At 35.7% G+C, this 19,886-nt stretch overlaps 1 protein-coding gene across 2 annotated transcripts in view; it reads right to left on the bottom strand.

Moving 5' to 3' along the window:
• LOC149542030 (uncharacterized) overlaps positions 1–12,825 on the bottom strand; it is a 192,316-nt gene extending 179,491 nt beyond the window's left edge. For both annotated transcript variants that reach the window (XM_089797070.1, XM_089797071.1), the window contains exons 1-2: positions 12,432–12,825; positions 12,245–12,353 (exon numbers count right to left, since the gene is read on the bottom strand). In XM_089797070.1, coding sequence (XP_089653196.1) covers positions 12,245–12,353; positions 12,432–12,632 — 310 coding nt within the window. In that variant the 5' untranslated portion in view covers positions 12,633–12,825. The remainder of the gene's footprint in view (positions 1–12,244; positions 12,354–12,431) is intronic.
• Positions 12,826–19,886: the final 7,061 nt, after the last annotated feature.

The raw sequence follows: 19,886 nt of genomic DNA, 5'->3' as shown, positions 1-19,886 counted from the left end.
AATAAAAACTTAAATTTTTGTTGACTTATTTTTGTTCTGTATTCCTTGCAGCCCTAAAAATTATCTCATTTCATTTGCCCTTCATTGATAAACTCAGCAAAAACTTGACAAAACATTCAACTTGAGATGCAGAAGTAATGTCCAAAAATCCGAGTGGGTCACTAAGTCTCAATAACATCATCAAATAGAAGCTACATGAATGCCACCCTTCCCTACAACAGTTGCAATTTCTTGAGTTCTTGTGCTTCTTCGTTCAACAAGAGATTTGGCAGGAAGAGATTTGGGAATTGCACTTTTTGGGCTTTATCATTACCATTTTTGGATCTTAAAAATTGAAGAAAATGATGCACACTGTGGAGTTGTATGTGGTTTTTAAAGGTGTTTATTTGGTCTTGATGCCTAGGACATGTCACACATTAGGGTTGTCGTTGCACCAAAAGATTGACCTATCAATGCCCAATACAACCACTAGACTTATAGAACACATGAGGCAGTTAAGCCATGTCGTAAATCCTGAAGAGGAACGCTGGTAGTTAGTCCAACAATCCACCCCTTAGCATTACCCGAGGAGATTCAAACCTATGACCAACCTCGGATACCACTTGTTACAAGCTAGGGTGGTTGTTGCACCAAAAGATCAATTTGTCAATGCCCAATACAACCACTAGACTTATAAAACACAGAAGGCGGTTAAGCCATGTCATCAATCTTGTGTTCTATAAGTCTAGTGGTTGTATCAAGCATTGATAGATTGATCTTTTGGTGCAACAACAACCCTAGCTTGTAATAGAGCATTGCCCCTAAACTCTGTGAGGGGCACTGCCCTCAAACCACCACAAGGGGCATTGCCCATTGACTCTACTGGGGTGTTTCCCCTAGACTATCATTTTAGTTTTTAAGTACACTACAACTTTGAATTTGCATGGTACGCTTCATTATCTATGTTCTTATCATATTACTTAATGTATACTTGTCATCTAGAAGACAACTTTTTCTTTTGGGGGGATGATGTAGTCAGGATAAATGCCTATTGTTTTGTTTGATAATATTGGTTATCTATCAATATATTAATTGTTGTCAAGGTATTAAATTGCATTTGTACTTATGAGATCGATGTATATTTATGTTTGTGATCAAAATTCGCTTCTATTTGATGATGATATTGTTTCTTTCAGCTTTATGCTGAAGTTTGTAGCTGCGATAGAGATCTCTATCTCTGATTTTATGAGAGAGAAATTTGTTTGTTATGAACATTATGGTCATCTTCAGCTGAAAAAGATAGTTGTGACCATGTTTAAGTTAATATTATGTAAAAAGACATGTGCCATACATCATGCAAAGAGGCACGTGTATGGAAATGTGAAGTGTTGTATATGTGGAAATATGAAGGGACTCAAAGAGACCTTTCATTGTAATATGAAGAGACTCCCTACTTAATATATATATCGCATCAAACGGAAGGCATTGTACACTTGGATTTTTATTATCAATAAACGAGATATTTTGCTGGTGTGGCTATGTTTTTTCCTTCAAGTGGAAGGGTTTTCCCAGGATAAATGTTTTCTGTCATTTGTGTATTGTTTATGCTCTGTTATTGTTGTTTATCTATAATTCTGGGTCAAAACATTAACATGGTATCAAAGCCAGGTTAGATTACAGCAATATAATGGAGTTCAGCTTTTTGAATGATGAGATTTGGGTCAGCTAAAGGCTGGTTTTTCTTTTAATACCTATGTAATGATTGCCTCTAATGGGTTCCATTTATTTAAGAAAGGATTCATTATTTGTTTCCTGTATTTGGCATCATTAAATATGTTGCAGATCGAGAGTTGTTTTCAGAGGTACTTTTAATTTGGGATTGATGAATTTGGAACCATCTTTGTTACTAGGTGACATTGTGATTGCCAGCTAAGTGTTTTGTTTTCAAATTGGTGTTTAATGTCACAACTCGTTATTCAAGGTCTAACACTACTCAGTAAACTTAATGATAGTAAAGATTTGTAGGAATTTGAGTAAGCTGTTGGATCATAGAAAGCCCCTTTACTCCGTTAAAGTACACAATGTGAAACTCCTATTCACATTTCCAAGATATCAATGTCTGTTGTCTGAGGAGAAGCTTGAGGAGCTAACGTTTTGGGCAAGAAAATCAAGTGCCTGTAGTGAAATCCAATAAAATAGCTCCAACCCTTGCTAGAAGTGTTTCCAGACATGATGCTTTGGGACTTCTAGGCGATTCATTGTTCTCACTTCTCTAAGCATTTCAATCTTCTCGGATGTGTATCCTAGGTCGTTGGGCAGGACTCAAACTCGGGTGAGGAGTTCTAAATGTCTGTTTCCCGTCAAGTTGTTTTGAGGCACCATTCGCCATGTGTTAATGATCTTTTATATGGTTATGTGGCAGCAGTGACTGGTATTATATCTTATCATCCTTCCTACATCGTCTATTGATTTTTAAAATTTGTGGATTCATTCTTATATATTATTCGCTGGCTTCATATGTCTCTTCCTGTCATGGTAATGAAACAATTTTGTAATTGTCAGTGATTGCAATGGGCATTGATTTTTTTTTTGTATGCATGTTGATTTCATATGCCTGTCTCATAAGAGTTCAAGTAGCATTCAGATTCATCGACTGTGGTATTGGAAGTGTCATTAGTCATAGTGATCATCATGTATTGGCTTGAATATTCACTCATGATGTTCTACTTTGAGTCTCAAGGAAGCAAAGCAAATGATCTTGCTGTTTTCTGGTTGACCAAAGTCCTAGATGAAGCATCGGTCTAACTGTGTTTTTGAAATCTCTTTTAAGGGAGATGGATGTTTCCAAACTTGCAGAGGATTGTGAAATATGGAGCGGAAAGTATTGATATTCAAAATAAAGGCAGACTTCAACACAAATTCTAATTGGAGTTCTTCATATCCTTCCGGATGATTATCCTCATCATCAGTTTCCTACTTGATAGTCGTCATCGTCTCCTCTTTCAATCATCCTTTTTTCTTGTTTATTGCGGACATCAATTTTCATCAGTTGTTTTTGTCTTGGTAACTAATGTCTTCTGGCTTCTTGCAATATTCAATTCAGGACTATTCATGTTGCCCTGATTGACGTGAGAAAGTTTTAGAGGTGAATACGTCACAATGGTGTTCACAAGGATTTTGAAGGTGAATTTGATCTATTTTGATTGTCATAGTAAATTGGCATCTAGAAGACTTCTACAAGTTGATACATGTAGACTTTGCATAATTTTCTCTCTCTTGGTTCATGTTTGAAGCTCTTTAGCTTATTTTTTATTCTTGTGTTATTGAGTATGAGTCATCATTCATATTTGACTTGATTTAATGAGACTGTTCATTACATCGATTTGTATATATATGTATAGATGTGTACATAGATATACATGTACATGTGTACATGTATACACATCTATATGTACATGTACATGTATATACATATACATATATATGTACATGTATACATATCTATATGTACATGTATATACATATACATACATGTACATATGCATGTATATACATGTATATACGTATATATATGTATATACGTATATGCATATGTACATGTATATACATGTACATATATACATGTATATACATGCATACATGTATATACATGCATACATGTATATACATATATAATGTATATACATGCATATGTATATGTATATACATGTACATGTACATATAGATATGTATTCATGTACATGTATGTATATGTATATACATGTACATGTACATATAGATATGTATACATGTACACATGTACATCTATATGTATACATACATATAGATACATGTACACATATATATAAACATATATATATATATATATATGTGTGTGTGTGTGTGTGTGTGTGTGTACATGTATGTACATGTACATATAGATATGTATACATGTACACATGTACATGTATATCTATATGTATACATACATATATATACATGTACACATATATATAAATATATATATGTATGTATGTATGTATGTATGTATGTATATATGTATGTATGTATATACATAAATATGTATATTTTATTACGATAATAGATAGTCGTCTATTATTAGTTAATAGTAATCTATTGTATGTCTATATGTTATTACTTGCTTCATCAAATTTTATATTAACCTGTATGAAGTTTCATATAAATTGGGGTATGCCTCTTTTAAATTGTATAATATAGGACTTCGATTCCGAGCAAGACTAAAGGTTTTCTTACTATTATTTCCTACCAGTGCCCACTTGAACAGAGAATTCTGTAAATTTAATTTAATTTATTCAATATAATACAAGGCTTCGATCGTTTACTAATAAAAAAAAAATAGTAATCTATTGTAAATATTTAGTTAGCTTTTGTTAGCTTTAGTTTTTTTAGCTTTCTTTGTTAGAATAGAATGTTTATATTCTTTACAATCGTTTCCTAAGGAAACATCGTTTAATTCTTTTGTATATATTGACCTTTATAATCTCTGATAATAACAAGCAAGTATTTACCAATTACTTCGTAATATTGTATCAAAGCCAATACTTCAAATATTTTCGAAATTATCTGCTCTAAATTTTTGAAATTATTTCTGGGTTTCTTCTTTCTCTACAATCCAACAAGGGTTTTTTGCCTTGAGAAATTCTTTTTTGATTGTCGTTTTAGGGTTCTGTTTTTTGTTTGAAGATCAGCAAAACGCAAGCAAGAGAAAATTGCAATTTTTTGCATGACTTTCGTTTTGATCGCCTCTAGTCTACAAATGTGGGTTTCTGCCATTAATGGTCATTTCCAACAAAATCAAGACTTACAAACTCGTGGTTTTTTGTGCATTAATCATGTTTTTTATCATACCGTTCTACCTCTCTTTCAAGCGCCCAAGACTGCACATTTCGCCATTGTTTGGAGTCAATACAATCATCTTCAATGCCACATCTGCCTGTAGCTGCGATTTATGACGAAAAACGGCCAATTTTCCACAAATTCGCCTTTTTTCTGAATTTTTCTTCTACCATTGTTGCCAACTAGGGTTTTCTTCAAAACCCTAATTTTTGGGCTTGGAACAATTCTTTGATCACAAATTCTCGGTGGGTTTTTCGAGAGCTCAACTGCATTGTCGTTCCTTTTTTCAAGGCATCTCGTTTTCGTGCCTCAATTTTTGACCCAACAGATTCAAAAAATGACAACATATTCCTTCTGGGTTTTTTGAGCTCTCTTCTAGGTTGCTCTCCAATTTTTTTGAGTCTTCCGTTTTTTGCCTCAAAGAACGTGTCTTCAAAGATTTTCATGGTTTTCTATTAAAACACATGCCATGGCATCTCTGACAAACATTTTGCTCGAGCACAACTCCAAATTCAATGGTTGAAATTATGGCACTTGGAAATAGCGGATCATCACCACTTTTGAATATAGGAACACCGATCAACTTGTATTGTGTGTTACAAAGTGTCCGACTACTACTGGTTTTAATCAGGACACATGGGATATGAATAATCGGGAGGCAGTGATGCTTCTCAAATTATCTATAGCTGATGATCAGCTTTCTCAGATTCCATCCGGCAAGACAGTTGCCAAGATTTGGACACATCTCAAAGGTCTCCATGAGACTTCTAACAAAAGCAACTTTCTTTCTAAAAAACACTCTGTTTCCTATTGTCATGGATGAGCGCACCTCTCTCCAAGCACACCTGAATCAAATTCAAGAAATCCGTAAATCAGTTACTTGACATCAGTCGCAAGATGGAGGAAGAGGATATTGTGGTTATCACTATTCGAAGTTTACCAAAGTCCTATGAGCATTTTATCGAGACTCTCAACATCACATCTTCTGGTGTTGATTTGAAGTTCACTGATCTCTGCATTCTGTTGCTTCAACAATATCGGTGGAAACAACAGTTCAGTAGTAGCTCTAGTTCCACCTCCACTAAGCAAGCCTTTGCTGTGAAATCCTTTTAGAAGGATAAAGGCAAGTTTCAGCAACCATCTCAGTAAAAGTCCTTTGCTCCAGCATCAGATGGTTCTCGAAAGAAGAACATTCAATGCAACTAGTACCACAAGTTTGGACACATGAAGGTTGAATGTCGAAAACGCTTAGCTGCACAATCTAAGCAATCAAGATCGCAGCCCAAAGCGAATAGTGCACAGCACACTGAGCCGACAAAGTCTACCTTTTATGCCTTCATGGCTAAAAGACCTGCAGATCATGTGAAGTCATCTACCTAGTACATTGATTCAAGTGCCTCTTGTCATTTTACTCACCGCAAAGACTAGTTTACAGACTACCAACCTTATTCAAATTCTGTTATTTTTGGCGGAGAAGAGTACACGGTTGTCGACAAAGGCAACATTCAAATTCAGTCTGCTGAGAGGAATCTCATATTCCTTGATGTGTACTACGTTCCAAGGACGGAACTAAATCTACTCTCAATCAGTCAATTGTTGCGACATTCTCCACACTTGGATGTCACTTTCAGTTCACATCAGTGCACCATCACTGATCGGGTGACTCAGTCTATTGTTGCAGTGGGTCTTGAGGATCATGGTCTTTTAAGACTTACTGATTCTGATGATTCTCGGGACTTAGCTATGGCTTGCTCAACAATCTTTTGTCAGCACACTTTGGCATCAACAATATGGGCACTTAAATGTGCATTATCTCTCACAGCTTGCTCGGGATGAGCTTGTGCTTGGATTGTCAGAGATTCAGACACAACAGCTTGGAATGATGCATGCCAGGCTAAGAAGCAACATCACACACCTTTCACCAGTGGCGATTCATGGCAAGTGATCGAGGTCGGAATGGGATCGGGTGTGCCACGTCTTGCCATAGTGCTCGACCTTCTATACGTAACATGCCCTATTGTTGCTAGAGAGGCGGGCTTCCATCAATTTGTTCCTTTAGAATAGTAGGGCCCCATAGCCCATAAAATTTTAGGTAGGGCTCCACTAGAGAAGGGTTCTTTAGATTATTGCACCTCTATCCCCGTGCAGCATTAACCCGGCACGGGAGCTGATGAAAGGATCCCTCGGTGATGCAAAACTCTCTTCTATGGCCATGCAGAACACCCGCCGTCCAGCCGATGCTGCTTAACACCTCCCCATTCAGCTTGTTCATGTCGATATCTGCGGCCCTATAGCCACTCTTTTTGTTCTTGGGTCCAGGTATTTTCTATTGTTTGTTGATGATTTCAGTAGAAAAATGTAGGTGTATTTCCTTAAAAGGAAATCAAATGCATTTCCTATATTTTAGAAGTTTAAACCTTTAGTTGAAAAAGAGTCTTTACTCTTAGATCAGACAATGGGGGGAAGTTTTGCTCTAATGTTTTCTCCAACTTCTTGGATACACATGGCATCAAATGCTAGTTAACCATGCCCTACACGCCACAACAAAACAATGCAATTGAACGTCGAAACCGGACAATCACCTAGATGGCTCAATCCATGCTCGAACACAAACATGTTCTGAAGAAGTTTTGGGCAGAAGCAATTAACACTACAGTTTATCTGTTGAACCGGTCACCCACAGTGGCAGTCAAAGGTAAAACTCCAGAAGAGGCCTGATCAGGTCGCAAGCCCAGAATCAGTCACCTGAAGGTTTTTGGCTCCCTTGCTTTTTTTTGGATCCCTGATGCGTCACGCACCAAGTTGGATGCCAAGAGTCAAAAACTCATGCTTACTAGATACAATAGTCTTCACAAAGCCTACCGCTTGATCGATATTGAGACATCTCATCTCATCTACAGTCGTGATGTAATCTTTGATGAGCAGCAAGGACCATTCATGCTTATTTCTCTTGTTCCTGATCCAGCAAACCAGCCTATGAAGGCTCATGATTTGGGAGTTTGGCTTCCATTAGGTCTACCTGATGGGAGGGCTTCAGTAGCTCCTGAAGCTTCAGTTATACCAGTGATACCTATACAAACACCTCCGACTTCTCCTATAGGATCACCTCGATTTGTAGATGCTTCACCTGAGTTTGATCCAAATTCTTCTGATGAGGAACTTGATCACGCATCTCCTGATACTAATGTTGGTCATTTTCCTATTCGACCTAAGTGGTGGGCTAAGAGACTTGTACATCTTCGTGATGATGAGCTCATTGATGGGAGAACTGCTCGGAAAAAGAGCAAAACTACAAAGTCTGTTAACTTTGCTCTCATGGCCAACATTCACAGTGTGTTTGAACCTCAAACATATTTTGAGGCTAAAGGAATTCCAAAGTAGGAACAGGCTATGACATCTGAACACCAAAGCATGTTGAAGAACAACACCTGGGTCTTTTTTGATCTTCCACTAGGGAAGAAATTCATTGGTTGCAAATGGGTTTACAAAATCAAATGTAAATCAGATGGTACTTTAGATAACTACAAATCTCGTTTAGCGGCGAAAGGTTTTTCTCAGCATCAGGGCATTGATTATGAGGAGACCTTTGCTCCTACTGCAAAGATGAGCACCATCAAATTAGTCCTAGCCATGGTAGCACAGTTTGGTTGGAAGGTCCACCAGATGGACGTCAAGAGTGCTTTCCTGCATGGTGATCTTCATGAAGAGGTCTACATGACCCAGCCTCCTGGTTTCAAGGTTGCTGGTAAAGAAAATCAGGTTCTCATATTGGTAAAAGCTCTCTATGGCTTGAAGTAGGCCCCTCAGGCTGGTACATCAAAATTGATAAGTACCTCAGTGATCAAGGCTTCAAGAGGAGTTCTTAAGACTCAAATTTGTACATCAAGACTACTTGTAGTGACATCATCCTTCTGGTTATTTATGTGGATGACTTGATCATCACTGACAGTTCAACATCTTTGATTCAGGGAATCAAACAAAATTGATGTCAGTCTTTTGATATGACTGACCTTGGGCTCATGCATTATTGCCTAGGTGTTGAAGTTTGGCAACAGTCTTCTGATATATTCATCTCTCTGTCCAAATATGCTAGGGCCTAGTTAGACAAATTTCGTATGCAGGATTGCAAGCCTGCATCTAAACCTATGGAGAAAGGTCTCAAGTTATCTGCAAAGTATGATTCTCCTTTCGTTGATGATACTACATACAGGCAATTAGTAGGCAACCTCATCTACCTCTCTGCTACTAGGCCAGCTATCAACTTCGCAATCAGCTATATCTCACACCTTATGACAGCTCCTAAGGCTGATCATTGGATGGCAGCAAAGCGTGTGCTCCATTATGTGAAGGGACTTCAAATTATGGACTTCTATACTCTCGAAGTTCTAATCCTAAACTCAGTGGGTTCACAGATTCAAATTGGGCAGGCTCTATTGATGATATAAAGTCAACTTTTTGATGTGTTCAATTTGGGATCCGGTGCAGTCACATCGACCAATAAGAAGCAGCAGGCAGTTTCTCTCTCCTCTATAGAAGCCGAATACAAAGGGATTATTAAGGCAAGATGTGAAGTTGTTTGGCTTCGTCGGATGCTTGGGGAGGCAGTTTCTCTCTCCTCTACAGAGGCCGAATACAGAGGGACTATTAAGGCAGGATGTGAAGTTGTTTGGCTTCGTCGGATGCTTGGGGATATGTAGATGTCACCAGCAAGACCGACTACTCTGTTTGATGATAACGAAGGCATTATCAAGTTAGCACGAAATTCAGTCTTCCATGAACGAACCAAGCATGTAAATGTTCACTATAATTACATACAACAACTGGTTGAAGACGAGACTATAGATTTGCAACATGTTCCTACCACAGATTAGACTGCAAACATTCTCACCAAGCCTCTTGGTCCTAATAAGTGTGTCAAATTCAAATGAAAGCTTGGTGTTCTAGATAGATTAACCATTAGGGGAGGGTATTACAATAATAGATAGTTGTCTATTATTAGTTAATGGTAATCTATTGTAAATATCTAGTTAGCTTTTGTTACCTTTAGCTTTTTTAGATTTCTCTGTTAGAATAGAATGTTTCTATTCTTTACGATCGTTTCCTAAGGAAACATCGTTTTATTTTTTTATATATATTGACCTTTCGGTCTCTGTTAATAACAAGCAAGTATTTACCAATTACTTCTTAATATACATACATACATACATACATACATACATACATACATACATATATATATATATACAATTGCATGCACATATCATTTCATATATGTTCATGTTTGTTTTCTTTATACTAAAGCACTCAAGTTGAGCGGTTGTTGAGATTCATTGTAGGTTATGGTTTGTTGAAACTAATCGTTAAAGATGTGTTTGTATTGGTTTTGTGTCGAGCATTTGATAATTTTTGAGATGCAATGCACGCACACACAAAGGAAGTAGATTTGCTATCATGAGGGAGCTTACTAGTGACAGGAATAGAAAACAACCCCAGCTGATGCTGTGTGAATTTTTACCTAGAACAAGAAGTCTTCTTGGTCGATAATGATGATGGACGTGGGAAATTTTCAAGGGCACATCAAGATGCAATGAGGTGATGAGAGATTGTTGTAGTCATGGGATTCAATCATCATTAAAAGAGATAGATCTTATACAAGAAATAAATGCTAGAGGGAGGCTTCATGACTGAGGGAGATGTCTTTAAAAGCCCATATGGCAATGAAATTGCCTTTTTTGTTAATTAAAGTATGATGAAATTTTTGTGCATTAGATCTCAAGGAGACAAGTACTAATGATTATCTCCTGAATATTGATCATAGTCATTATTTTTAGTTACGAGTTATTAATATCTCTGATGATTGCAGGATGCAATGGGATGGTGAGGGATTATGCAACGTTGTTTGCAATCTTAATATTAAACTGGTGGCACTTTATTGAAAAGGGAAGATCATATTTAGAAAGAGACTATTCAGCTTCAGAGGGAGATTATGTGATAGAGGGAGGGTGTCCAACCCTTTGCAAATCTATAGTCAGTGATCTTATTGTGGTGACTAAAGTTGTCCCTGTTGAGAGGATGTCTCAGTTATTAAAGTTGTCCTTACTGAGAGAGAGTCTCTGTTAAAAAGAAAATCTCAATTATTAAAAGATTGTCCCTGCTGAGAGGAAGCCTCTGTTAAGAGAAAATCTCAGTTATTAATGCATTCTTCTTTGCGAGGAGTTTGAGGTGAAAGCCCCCATTCCACCCTCTGCAAGTAGGTACGATGGACCACCCTTTACAAGTAGGCATGGTGGAAACGTATCCTTCTCTAGGAGAAGTTTTGAGATAAAAGTCTTTAGTCTAAACTCTTCAAAGAGGCATTCTGATGTGTGTGTGACTCCATTCTATGATAGATTATGTTATGCTGAGATAACATATGTTATGTAAATTTATCATCTTTGGTTGCAGCTATGTGTGCATGCCTGAGTAAAGATCTCTCCCTTGCTAAGAGGGAGTGTTAAAGTTTGTAGCTGCGCTAGAGATCTCTATCTTCGATTTTATGAGAGAGAAATTTATTTGATATGATCGTTACGGTCATCTTCAGCTGAAAAAGATATTTGTGATCATATTTAAGTCAATATTATGTAAAAAGACATGCGTCATACATCATGCAAAGAGGCATGCATATGGAAATATGAAGTGTTGTATATGTGGAAATATGAAGGGACTCATAGAGACCTTTCGTTGTAATATGAAGAGTCTCCCTACTTATTATATATATTGCATCAAGCGAAAGGCATTGTACACTTGAATTTTTATTATCAATAAAAGAGATATTTTGCTTGTGTGGCTGGGTTTTCCCCTTCAAGTAGAATGGTTTTCTAGGATAAATGGTTTGTGTCTTTTGTGTATTGCTTATGCTCTGTTATTGTTGTTTATCTATAATTATGGGTCAAAACATTTAACACTTTATTCAATAATGGACGCATGAAACAAGTTTTAAATCCTTGAAAATCTCTAAATTTTGAGGGTTTTTTCACTTTGCCTAGTTTTTGCCAAGTGATGAATCATGAGTCGAGGCAACCTTGCCAAGTCCGAGTGAAGTCGGAGTCTGGGAACTTTGATTTACACCCATATCCTATTTCAAAATAGCATCCAATAGGCAGTTCCCAAATTCAATAATTCTGGTGACAATCCTTTTTCAGGCTGGGTTCTTGTTAGATAGAAGGGTAGTGCTCAGATGAATTGCCATAAATCACGGAGGCAGATAAAACTGGTTTCCAGTCTCAGGTTCAATGCAGAAACATATATTTTATGTGATGCGATGTAATTTCCTATTGCTTATTCAAAAAGCAACTATATTGGCGAAATCGTTAACAAGGTAATTTGATGCAATTCATTCTTTAAAGTTCAGAAGGGGATTGGAAAATACCTAGTTCAGAAACAAGCCGAATCTCCGGAGCAGTTATCTCTGCATTAAGACGAGGACCATTATGTTCATTTGCAGCTTGTACCTTACCATCAACCTCCTTTGCCTTGACCTGCAATACCATTGATGTAAAAATAATTGCACCGAAGCTACAAAAATTAAAACAAGAAAACACACGTGATTTGTTTACCTTGGCAAGGCCTGCATAGCTTCTTAGAAGAAACGAATGGGAATCTAAATGTGGATGGAAACAAGGCAAACTGATGTGAGGTTCCTGTTTTATCAATATGGACCTTTGCAAAAAGCAAATGGGTGTCGAAGCACTATATCTACTGGTGCTATAGACGATGGCGGCCGCGGATTTTCTACCGCTTCGCCACCAGATACCCATATTTAGCCAGCGTTCAACAGAAATCTGGAACTCGTATCGTTACAGCACCCAAGTTTTTACTGTTCAAGGATGTGTTTGTTCTGCCCTCATTAAATTTCGATGATGCTCGAAACGTTCAGACAGATAATTTACTAAGAAATCTTATATTTTTTTTTTGGGATGAAATTACAAATTTTAAGATAGATGGTTTGAACATTTGGGCAAGTGGACCTTTACATTATTTATTGATAAAAATAAATAATTATAAAAGTGAAAATTCCTGTGATTCTTTCCCTAGCAAGATCATATTTAATGTATAGATGAATGTGTAGTTTAGAGTGCTTTTCTATAAGAGTAGAGAGATGATTGTTTCATTCTAACTTATTTGTATATGAAAATGGACCTAGCTTCGTCTAATCATTTGATGACTTAGTTTAATTTTACTAGTATAAGATTGAATTATCATTTGTGTATTTACGCATATGAATCTTTAAACTTTCTTAAATTTATATTTCACAAATTTGTGTTCATGTTACCCTCCCTTACTAGTGCCTACAAAAGTATGAATTATTTTAATTTACACATTATGATAGAGCGTTTAAGGGCTTAGCTTAAAAACTATTTATATTATCTAAGATCTATAAAGAGAATGTCGTAGAAATATGCATCTAAGGCTATCAAAGGTATAATTATGTGACATTATCATTATATCAATATCCTAGATGTATGTTAAATAATTATTTGTTTCCTTAAATCTTTGCTCATTATTCTTGAATTAGTCCACTCAAGAGCTTGGATGAAGAAGAAGAAATCCCTTGTGTGGCATGTTCTCAAAAAATGCCCCTTAACATTCCTAGACATAGATACATCAAATCAACATGATTCCAAGCCAATGGAATGTCAACAAATCATTTTAGTGGAAAGTTACACTCGATTTGGGAAGCACCCAAAATTGTATGGGTGAACACAAAAGTTCAAAAATAATTTGACAATCTAGTTTATGACCCACAACATGTGATCATTTCTTCTCGTAGCATTTTAGTCATAACAAAATCTTCTTAATGCCTAAACATCCTCCCTCATGTGCCTTTCACCCATATTAACCACCTTCTCAATGTATTTCTCCTTTTTAGCTTATGAAACCAAAGTCCTACACCTTCCTTTATAAGGGCACTTGAGACACCTCATTATTGCCTAGGCAACCTATGTTAAGTTATAGAGTTGGAAAGTGACTTTTCCTTAGTAAAAGGGGTGAACACCCTTACATGAGCAACCCTATCATTATTTAGCAAGCATTTTGAGAATCTTAACCTCAAACTTTCCTCTTCTAATTTCTCTTTTGGTCTATAACTTTTTTAAGCCATTGATGTCATGCATTCTAGCTCTCAACATTATCCTTAACCTTTGTAGTTGGACTTTTAGTATTGATTTTCTCTGTCTTCTCATGTCTAAATAATACATTCTTCATTTATAGGAAGGCAAATTTTTTAGAGAAAAATCTTTGAGAAACTTTGAAGAAGTTATTATCTACATTAAGAATAGAATATCTAACTTATGCTATTAGTACCAATCTTTTATATCTATATATCCCTTCCTGTGAGAACTACACCACTTTTAGAAGTTTGTATGCATTTTTGTTAATCCTAATCTTAAATCCTTGCACCTATGCTCTAGTCCCACTCACAAAACAAAAGAAGCTTCTAATTCTTTCATTCTTCCTAAATAATTTATAACTTAGATATTTTTCTTCTACTAATTAGAGTAAAGATGAGAATAAACTATTAATTAAGCTTGATCCTCTAAGAACTTTAATCATAACAACTACAAAGAAGCTTCAAATATTTATCTAGGTTCTTTAGTTTTAAAAACACTTCCATTTGAAAATATTTGCATTATCATTAATGTCTCTAAATTTTTGTTTGATGGTTGAATTTTTTTATCTAGGTTCTATAGTTTTTAAAAATAAATTTATTTAACATCCCAATTAGAAAGTTTCAAATCTTTTTATAAAACCTAATCCTTGTATATGTGCTTTAGTCTCATACGCAAAGCATGGGAAACTTTTCTCTACTTTCCTTCTTTCAAAATAATTTCTTACTTAGATCTTTCATTTTACTTATTAGAGAAGCTCAATGCTTAAAGGTTTGAAGAAACTATTAATTAAGCTAGATCCTATAATGACGCAGTGCAAGGCCGAGTGAACCCCCAATGGAGGTGACCAAGCCCCTAGCAAATAACCTCATAGTGGAATCCAACACACAACTCAAGATCTGATATAAAAATAAACTTCTTTTATTCATCAATATATGATTATATGCAAGGTGTAAGTTTGTAAGATCATCTTGGCACCTATGCTCTAGTCCCACTCATAAAACAAAAGAAGCTTCTAATTCTTTTGTTCTTCCTAAATAATTTCTAACTTAGATATTTTTCTTCTACTAATTAGAGTAAAGATGAGAATAAATTATCAATTAAGCTTGATCCTCTAAGAACTTTAATCATAACAACTACACAGAAGCTTCAAAGATTTATCTAGGTTCTTTAGTTTTAAAAACACTTCCATTTGAAAATATTTGCATTATAATTAAAGTCTCTATATTTTTGTTTGATGGTTGAATTTTTTATCTAGGTTCTATAGTTTTTAAAAATAAATTTATTTAACATCACAATTAGAAAGTTGCAAATCTTTTTATAAAACCTAATCTCCAATCCTTGTATATGTGCTTTAGTCTCATACACAAAGCATGGGAAACTTTTCTCTACTTTCCTTCTTTCAAAATAATTTCTTACTTAGATCTTTCATTTTACTTATTAGAGAAGCTCAATGCTTAAAGGTTTGAAGAAACTATTAATTAAGCTAGATCCTATAATGATGCAGTGCAAGGTTGAGTGAACCCCCAATGGAGGTGACCAAGCCCCTAGCAAATAACCTCACAATGGAATCCAACACACAACTCAAGATTTGATATTAAATCAACTTATTTTATTCATCAATATTTGATTACATGCAAGGTGTCAATTTGTAAGGTCATCTTGATTATAGCTAAATACAAAGCAATTCAGTAATAGTTGTGCAAGATCCCACGAGATCCAAATAACTCCTAGCTAGCCCAGATTTGTAACAACACAACAATGTGGTAGAAACCCTAAGAAAAATCTACACTTGAGCTTACAAGCCATCATGCAACTTTCTTGTTTCTAAACCCACAATCAACCATTTGTTTTGCTCACAAATTCACAACTCTAGATTCATCCCTTGAATCTCTACTACTCAATGCATGCCTACAACTCTACCCAACCCTTCCTTTTATACTTGCATGACCACAAGTCAACCTGATACAAATAGAATCATTTAGAACCCAAATAAGGATAACATGCATTAGTCAGCTTACAACAATCATTAAATGCACATAGGAGAAAGAACCAAGACCCTAAATAGGTCCACAGCTATCCTAAAATCAATCCATGTCATGATCATGCTATGAAAATTTAATGCATCAAGTCAATCGATCAAATCACCCAAGAACATCCAGTTAATGATCCAAACCACCAAGCATCAACAACAACTACCATGCATGCCAAGTATCACTGAGCACATCTAGCAAGCTCCCACAAGCATTAGCAAGCACTAGTTCCATCAAGCAGAATATCAACCGAGCATGATAAACATCACTAAGTGCCTTCAGCACTAAGCTCCTCAAGCAAAACTACACCTAAGAACTACCCTAGTAGTGATCGAGCACCACCTGATCCTTTCACTTGAGTCCACCAACTCCAAGGTCAAAACAACTCCAATATACAAGATTGCCAACTATCTTAGGATGCTCCTACATTAGACACCCCAGGTATGAAAAATATGTTCTTAATAGTTGGAAGAACATGTTTCGGGAATCGAGACATAAACCTTGAACTAGTTCTTTGCATAGATGTCTTTCAAGTCATCAACTTATGCACTCTTGTCTTTGTTCCACTTCTACCAATCCTTTCCTACAACAAACAACTATTTACTCTACCTCTTCACATCCTTCCTTGGTATACCATAAGTATGTTTCCCACACTGATCTCTAACACTTTGAGAATCCTTCAATTCAACTCATCTACCAAAGCTTTGATTCTTCCTACCGAATTTTGCATTCAACAAAGGAATTAGTGAAAACTTCCTCCCACCCTTCTCAACAATTACACATTTTTGACACAATCATGCACTCCCTTGCATTCATGTTTCTAAGTAATATGTGACAACTACTCATGTCCACAATATCACACAACACCTAATCTGCATATTGTCCAATCTAAAAATCAACAAGACATTTTTCCCTCAATTCTAAAGCATGTTCATCTTGCAACCAATTAATCCTATAAGGACAAGGATGTCTCATCCTCTTCAAACTAAGTTTTTGAACCATCTCCTTAGTAACTAGGTTATCAATACTACCACTAATAGTCCTGAACAAATTTATTCTCTAACAAGGTTCCAACACCTTCTTACCAAACAATATTAATCAAGCCAACAAGTTATCTTCCACCTTGGGTCCATTCACCAAGTCATCATTCTCATTCACCACAATAGCTCTTTTATCACTGACCTTCCTATCAGCATTGGGACATTCAAAATATCTATGTTCTTCTTTACCACATTCATAGCAAGTACCTTTAAATCCACCTCTACTTGTTCTTTTTGTCTATTTAATAGGTTTCAATTCATCCTGAACAATATGTTTATCATTCACCACATAATCCTACTCTTTCCCTCATGAATTACCTTAATGTGTTCTCTTCAATTTATCTTCTACCTCTAGAGCATATTGATAAGCATCCTCAACTAAATCAATCTTCACCATACTAATCTCCTTCTGAATGTTGAATCTCAAACCATTAATATATCTGACCATATTTTCCTTATAAAGTTCTTTATGTCTAGACCGAATTGTCAACTTATAAAACTCCTCAGTATAATCCTTCACAGACATATCCTTGTGTTTTAGATTGTGCAACCTCTTAAACAACTCAAGTTCACAATCAACAAGAATGAACTTAGTGCTCAATTTTGTCATCATCAATGTCCATCTAGTTATTTTCATTTCACATTCCTCTTCTCTATCTCAATGCAATTCCCTCCACCGTAAAGCAACATGTCCTTTCAACTAAGTTTATGCCAACCTCACTATGAGTGGATCACCAATATCCTCTAACTCAATGTAGTCTTCCAATTCACCAATCCAATCAATCAAATATCTAGGATTTAAAGTACTAGAGAAATTAGAAACATCCATCTTATGCTTTAATTTCAATTGAGTTTCAATTCTATCCAACTGACCAATTTTGTCTTCCACATATCTCTCCATCTGATTGGCTCTATCTTCACCACTAGATCCAACAATCTCAAAGGCTTTAGCGGCTTCCTCATAGCCATCTTTTGTACCCACCTTCCTTAGTACACCAACTATAACCCTCATGATATCACTCTTCATCAACTCCATCTCAAATCAAAAATTGGGTCTAACCCTCTTTGAAATCTTAGTCTCAACAACATCATAGAGATCTATAATCGGCCTAAGCTGTAATCTTCTCGGAGGCATCTTCCAAGATCTTCTAAAACCCAAAGTAATAAATCACTCACCAAATCAAACCTTTTCTATAATACCACCTAACACAATACAAGGCTGAGTGAACCTCCAATGGAGGTGACCAAGCCCAAAACAAATAACCACACGATGAAATACAACACATAACAACTCAAGATTTGATAGAAAAATCAACTTCTTTTATTCATCAATAACTAATTAAATGTAATTTGTTGGGTTGTAAGGCCTTCCCACTTATGGCCAAATATAAAGCAATTTAGTAATAGTTTTGCAAGATCCCACAAGATCCATATAACTCCTAGCTAGCCCAGATCTGTAACAACACAACAATTTGGTAGAACCCCAAGCAAGATCTACACTTGAACTTGCAAGCCACCAAGAAACCTTCTTGTTTCTAAGCCCACAATTAGCCACTAGATCTGCTTGCAAATTCATAACTCTAGATTCCTCCCTTCAATCTTTGCTACTCAATGCATGCCTACAACTCTGCACAACCCTTCCTTTTATACTTGTATAACCACAAGTTGACTTGATACAAATATAATCATCTAGAACCCAAATAAACATAACATGCCTTAGTTGGCTTACAGCAATCATTAAATTCACATAGGAGAAAGAACCAAGATAGGTCTACACCTATCCCACGATCGATCCACATTACGCTCACGCTATGCATATTCAATGCACCAAGTTGATTGATCAAGTCTCCAAATAACATCCAATCAATGTGCCAAATCACCAAGCATTAGAAGCAACCATCGAGCACACCAAGTATCACTGAGCACACCTAGCAAGCACATCCACCAAGATCCCACAAGCATCATCGAGCACCTTCAGTCATCAAGCTCCTTGAGCAAAACTATACCCAAGACTAATTAGCCAGTAGTGATTGAGCATCACCTACTTTCAACCGAATCCACCTAATCCAAGGTCAAAACCACTCTAGCATATAGGATTTCCAACTACCTCAGGATGCTCCTGCATCATATAAAGATTCTAATTGTAACAATTACAAAGAAGGTTCAAAGATTTATCTAGTTTCTTTAGTTTTGGTACTATTTTTGTTGAACTCTTATTTGTCTTAGTAGTGGGTAGGTCATTTGAACATTATTGAGGATCAAAATAATTCATTGTCATTTCTTAGTTTAAAATTTTATCTCCCCTTATAGAATTAGAATTAAACTACTTTAAATAATATCTTGCAACTTTAAAAGCTAATTTGAAAACTATTCTTAAATTTTGAAAAACTTCCATCACATTGTAAGTTTCATTTTAAGATCATATATGAATAATTAGTTACATATAGCTAATTAGACATAGTTTTATTACAAATATATATATAAATAAAATAATTAGAACAATTCTCTTCTACATGCATTTATATTAGCACATTTAGCTAAAATATATGACCTCTCAAGAGCACAAAATATGATTATAGAAGCCCTTGATATTGACATGAGGCATCCAATGAATATTAAACCAAACATCAACCAAGAAAACATAACAATCTAGACTAGGAAAATAATATATGATGAGTACATTTTCATATATCTATAATCTCTCTTTCAAACAAAATTTATTTTTTCTAAATGATTTATCTAACATTAGGATCTACATTGTATATTATCTTAGGAAAATAATACAAAATTAAACTCATTTTGTTATTTGTTATATTGATAGATTTACTCCA

Source organism: Cupressus sempervirens, chromosome 8 (assembly GCF_028749045.1).
Source record: "Cupressus sempervirens isolate cs-2001-9-10 chromosome 8, ASM2874904v1, whole genome shotgun sequence".
NCBI lineage: Eukaryota > Viridiplantae > Streptophyta > Pinopsida > Cupressales > Cupressaceae > Cupressus > Cupressus sempervirens.
This window is presented reverse-complemented; position numbering and strand designations above follow the sequence as displayed.